General features: G+C 31.8%; 1 protein-coding gene across 1 annotated transcript; it reads right to left on the bottom strand.

Annotated features, from left to right (window-relative positions):
* Positions 1 to 3,293: 3,293 nt before the first annotated feature.
* LOC110656662 (transcription factor ORG2) lies at positions 3,294 to 4,678 on the bottom strand. Its single transcript, XM_021813542.2, has 3 exons — positions 4,346 to 4,678; positions 3,801 to 4,154; positions 3,294 to 3,470 (listed from the first exon to the last, which is right to left on the bottom strand). The coding sequence occupies exons 1-3, from the start codon at positions 4,649 to 4,651 to the stop codon at positions 3,387 to 3,389; spliced, it is 744 nt and encodes a 247-aa protein (XP_021669234.2). The 5' UTR covers positions 4,652 to 4,678; the 3' UTR covers positions 3,294 to 3,386.
* Between the last annotated feature and the right edge of the window lie 920 nt (positions 4,679 to 5,598).

The following is a 5,598-nucleotide window of genomic DNA, read 5'->3' as shown; positions in this document are numbered from 1 at the left end:
AAAACACAACATCAACCAACCATGCAAGATGTCTTACCACCCAGACGTCATTCTTGTCCAATCCCGTTCACTGTCCTATATATCTCATGCATACAACCATGACACACCTTCAACATGTCCGAAGAGTCCTAATATTGCACCGATCCCACATTACTTATTTGCCATAGCTATGTTGCATTTACTCTAGCATAACAAAATGGCCTATCCACTATGGTTGACCTCATTAGTTACCTACACACTAAGTGCCATCGACCAAAACTCACGTAGTGAACACAAGTTCACAAATTAGGAACCTAAAATTAAAAACATACCATGCCATCATTGACTCCACTAAGGTACCTAGCTATTACAGCAAGACTATTTAAAGTGATTAAGGAATGGCAAGATGCCTTGCAAAAAAAAATTAATGCATCTCTACAAACAAGGATATGGGAGCCGGTACCTAGAAATGAAGCACAAAACATTATTAGGTGCAAATGGGTCTTTCGCATTAAGAAAAAGTTGGATGGAGCCATCGTTAGGTACAAAAGCACGTCTAGTGGCAAAAGGTTATCATCAACGTCTTGGCATTGACTTCTTTGAGAGCCAACAACCATTAGACTTATTCTCTCATTTACAATATTCAATGGTTGGAATATTAGGCAATTGGATGTCTCCAATGCCGTTCATCATGGGGATCTAAAGGAGCAATTGTTTATGGATCAACCTCAAGGATTTGTTGACAAGGACAAAATGATATATTTTTACAAATTGACATGCTCCGTATATGGCCTTCGTCAAGTTCTGAGATAATGGTATAAGTGACTCATAAGTGCCTTATTAAAGTGTGGTTTCAAGATATCCACAACTGGCTTATCTCTTTTCCATTATAAGAGTCATAACACATAAGCATTTTGTCTTATTTATGTTTACGATTATGATAGGCAATAATGAAACACACTTCCAACAACTAGTCAACCCACCGTATGGCGAATTCATGAGTAAGGACTTGGGTATTTTGGACTATTTCCCGAACATTGAGGCCACAACCACACCATCGAGTATCATTTTAACTTAGTCCAAATACATAGGTGACTTACTTACTAAGGCCAATATGAACACTTGCAATGACATCTTAACCCTAGCTATCTTGGTGACAGACTCAACATTAACGAAGGAATCCAACTATGATCCCACTCTATACAAAATCATAGTTGGCAGCTTACAATACCTTATATTCACTAGACTGGACATCTTCTTTTCCATTCATCAAGTCCCACAATTTGTTTACTCTCATTCAGACAAACATTGGATAGCTATCAAGCACATCTTCTACTATCTCTAATCCATATAGAATCATGATTTGTTCATCTCTATATCAAAGGATTTTAGCCTACATATCTATATAGATGCAGATTTGGCCTGGAACCTTGATTATTAAGAGTCCATCACTAGCTTTGCTATCTGCATGGTCCAAATCTTACATCCTTGTAATATGATATCAACAACAATTTGTTGGTTAACTTATGGCCATTTTTTACTCACCATCTCTCAATTTATCTATGTTTAGCATAGTCATCTATCAACTTAAATTTGTATCCCTAAAATCTCTAAATTTTAGTTTAATATATAAATAAATTTTGATACAAAAAATGTTAAATAATAATTTAATATTTAGTATATTATTTTGGTATAGTGAAAAAGAAAAACAAATCACAAATAATAAAGTAAAATAATAACATGTTATTCGTTATTAATTATTTATATAGGACTAATCATAAAAAAAAAAAAAAAAAACTATTGCATGGTTTTGTTATTTAATCAAAATCTTTCAATTTTGACAAAATAAGCCAAAATTGGGATGTTTGAAAAAATTTTATCCAAATTTGAAATCCAATTAGATGGGGTGTGTCTTTGTTGAGATGACATGCCATGTGATTTATTTTATTATAAAAATGTGAAATCCACTTGACACATCATATAAAAAAACAAATCCTCAGTCTCTCTGAAGAGCTTCCTGAATCAGAGTCGGCAATATAAATATTCCATAAATCTGCCAATTAGAAGGAAGATAAGGAGTTGACAGCCCAGGACAAAAATGAGAAGGCACCACTGTTATGAACAAAGAAAATGGGAGAAAGCGGATCGTCTTTGTGAAAATCTACAAAATGTACTCAATTTTAATGCTAAATACTTCTTGAAATACCCTGATTAATGTTATGAAATAAAGTACTGGGAAAAGAATGAAGAAGGTTTTCTTCATGTTTTTGAATTGTCAAAGAATGTCCCCTGGACTAATGAAAGTTTTACCAGAGCAACAGAACTTACCGGATGTTCTATTAATGTGAAATCAAACTCAAGGACAGAAAGCACATTAGTTTTAGTGGTGAAATGACCAATCCCAAGTAGACCCCCAATAAATCCAACAATGACAGCATGTGAAAGAAAGTCCATACGAAATCCCAACCTGCAGATATTCTGAACTATTAGTTAGGAGTGATAACCAGCAAAAAAATACTAAAGGATTTCTCAAGAAAATAGAACTTCTTTTGAAAGAATATTTTTATAGAGTACCTAAACAATCCAAATACAGCTTGGTAGATGCCGGCAAAGAAGTTAACAGGAAAAACAATCTATCTATATGCAGTAGGGTCATTTGCAAGATCATCTATTTTTTAGATCATAGAGGACAGCAACAGCTACAAGTCTAATGGCAATTTCTGTTGAACTCACCATTAGAGCATATATCAGGGGAGAATAACACTGGCGTCTAAGTCCAAGAAATCCAACGCTCTGGGATAATATTAGTACTCTACATTTCCAAAAGGATATTATGATAGAATTGAATTCAGAAACTTACATAGGCCATACTGAGGATCAAGTTTTGATAAAATATGCTGAATTCTGATTTTGGTTTAATATGTATTTATATTGCAGATTCTGATTTAGGAAGTTTTTCACGCAGAGAGAGGGAGATTAATTTTTTTTAATTATTATATGATATGTTAAGTGGATTTCATATTTTTGTAATAAAATAATCCACATGGTATGCCACAGAGACACTCTCCCTCAAAATAGATTTTAAAACTAGATAGAATTTCTGTAAATCATTTAATTTTACCTTATTTTATAAAAAAGTTAAAAGTTTGGAATTAAATTACAAAATCACATAAAGGTTTGGCTTTGTTGTAGATTAGGCCTTTTATATATACTGTAATGATACTAGAAATTTGTAAAAAAATTGTATATTATTATTATTATTATAATAGAAAAAAAAGCTTGCATATATAAACAAAAAATTTTAGAAAAGCTAATTAAGTTTAATACTCGATATGCCATTATGCCAAAAAAGTAAAATTTTGTACGTTTACTTTTACAGTTAAATTATCAAATATCATACACGAATTTTATGGAAATCCTTTCCCTTCCTTGTATAAAGACACAAGCTTCTCACTTAAAACCTCTTGCTCCAATTTATAGCCTCCTTTTGCCTGCATATTTCAGAATTTGCAAACATTAATTACCAACAAAGTTTTAATTTAGAATTTACATAAAAAGTTGTGTACAAAATATTACTAAAATGTCTTCTACCAAACGACAATTCAATGATAAAAATATGGGAAATTTTTTAAGGAACTATTTTATAATACTTCAATATAATTAGCTAACAGTTTTATTAAATCCTATTGCACATTAATTCCAAAAATTTTAAAATTTAGTTACAATTCAATCCCTAAATGGTCACACTACTTAAGTGTGTTCTAAGCAACCAGAATGAGACTTTTTTTAAATAATAATAATAATAATAATAATAATAATACCTGAAGATGTAAATTAAAGAAGACCCTGCCTCCAAAGGACTCAAAGGAAGAAGAATTGATTAAAGAAAGACCTTCCTCCTCCAAATAAAGCAAGATTTCTGATAATGGACTTGTACGGACGCCGTAAGTAGAAATCTGAATCACAACTTCTGAGTCACTGATCTGAGTAGCTGATACTGCTGATAGAAAGCTGCTAGAGATGCCTTTTTTAGGCTTCATTTGCTGAGTTTGATCTTGCTTAGATAGCTTGGAGAATAGCTCCTCTTTCCTTTGAACCAGCCTCTCCACTTGCTGTTGTAGTTCTGGAATGTACTTTAGCACCCAAGAAACTGTGGCAGCTCTGCTGAGTTTCTTCTGTTAAATAACATCACCGAAATGTTTGGTTTTTCTTAATATTGATATTGATTTTTGCAGTATATAGATGCATAGATGATGGAACTCGCATGTAAAATAAGTGAAATCAACGTGTTTCCATCTTGGATTTATGATAAATCAAGTATTTTTGCATTTATAAAGCAAAAGGGAAAATTATATTCAGTACATACCGTTTCATTGGCTGCCGGAAGTAGCAATCGGAGGGAAGAATAGAGGCAGTTCATCTTCTTGCGACGATGACGTTCGCTTGCATTATGGTTAAGTTTCTTAACCATGTTGGGATCACCACTATAATCTGTAAAAGATGCAAAGTGATCAAGCTCCAATATTTCTGGAGGCTGAGATTGAAAGAAGTTACTATTAGCAATAGTATCAATCGTCTTCTCAGCTTCTCTAGAGAAGTAGATTTGTTCGTGGCCTATTGGGTCCTCCAATGGCCATCCATAGGTTGAGAAAACAGGAGACAAAGCTAACATAGTGGGTATAATTAGGTTTTGAGGCTTTTGCTTTGAAACTTAATTTGCTGAGAAAGGGAAATGATCATTACTTTTATATGTACAGAAACTATACACTTCATCGTTTGTTTTAATTAACATAGGATGATCTAAGATAATTTTAAATAAATAATTTAATAATTATGCTCCAAATGGTGTATTAAATATTGCATTACATAGAGGAAGATACTCAAGAAAATGACATTTTACCTATATCTTCACTTGCTAGATTTCTGTGCCGTGGCACTCTAAAATTTTCTCACACACACACACACATATATATATATAAAACACTGTGATCTTTTATCTCGATGGTGTTGAAGTAGTTTTTTTGAGTTGAGAAGTCTTGAGTTCGACGCGATTGTAAAAGAAAAACATTAAACTATATAATAAACACATCCAATTAATAGTGCTGAAAATTTTAAAATTTCATATATTCACCCCTCAAAGATTAATTTTAAGAGTTGCTCTCTAGTAAGTGTAACATCTTGGAAATTTCATTTTTATGTATTTGAAAATTTGAAAATTTAAATTTGATTTTTATGGAGTTTAAATTCTAGTTTAAGTATTTTTATTATTTTAAAATTTTATTTTAAATCCGATTGACATCATAGTTATTATTTTGCATATTAAATATTTTGTATGAGTAGTTATAGAATATTTATGATGTTTAAATCCTTCTTAATTGGGAAGTGAGAGGCAAGGAAATAGAAAAGAAATGGAGTTGCATTTGAATTCTAAAATTTAAATTTGAAATTTGTATTTTAAATGTATTGAAATTCATAAGCATCAGAGAATAGTTTAATGACTTCAACGAAAATAATTTAGGACCTTGTTAAATAAAACTTTTGGGTGGAAGGATAAATCATAATTTTGCGAATAAGGAACTTCAATTACGAAACAACTCTCACTTTTATTTTCCCTCCCTC

The sequence above is a fragment of the Hevea brasiliensis genome, chromosome 5 (assembly GCF_030052815.1).
Source record: "Hevea brasiliensis isolate MT/VB/25A 57/8 chromosome 5, ASM3005281v1, whole genome shotgun sequence".
NCBI classification, from domain to species: domain Eukaryota; kingdom Viridiplantae; phylum Streptophyta; class Magnoliopsida; order Malpighiales; family Euphorbiaceae; genus Hevea; species Hevea brasiliensis.
This window is presented reverse-complemented; position numbering and strand designations above follow the sequence as displayed.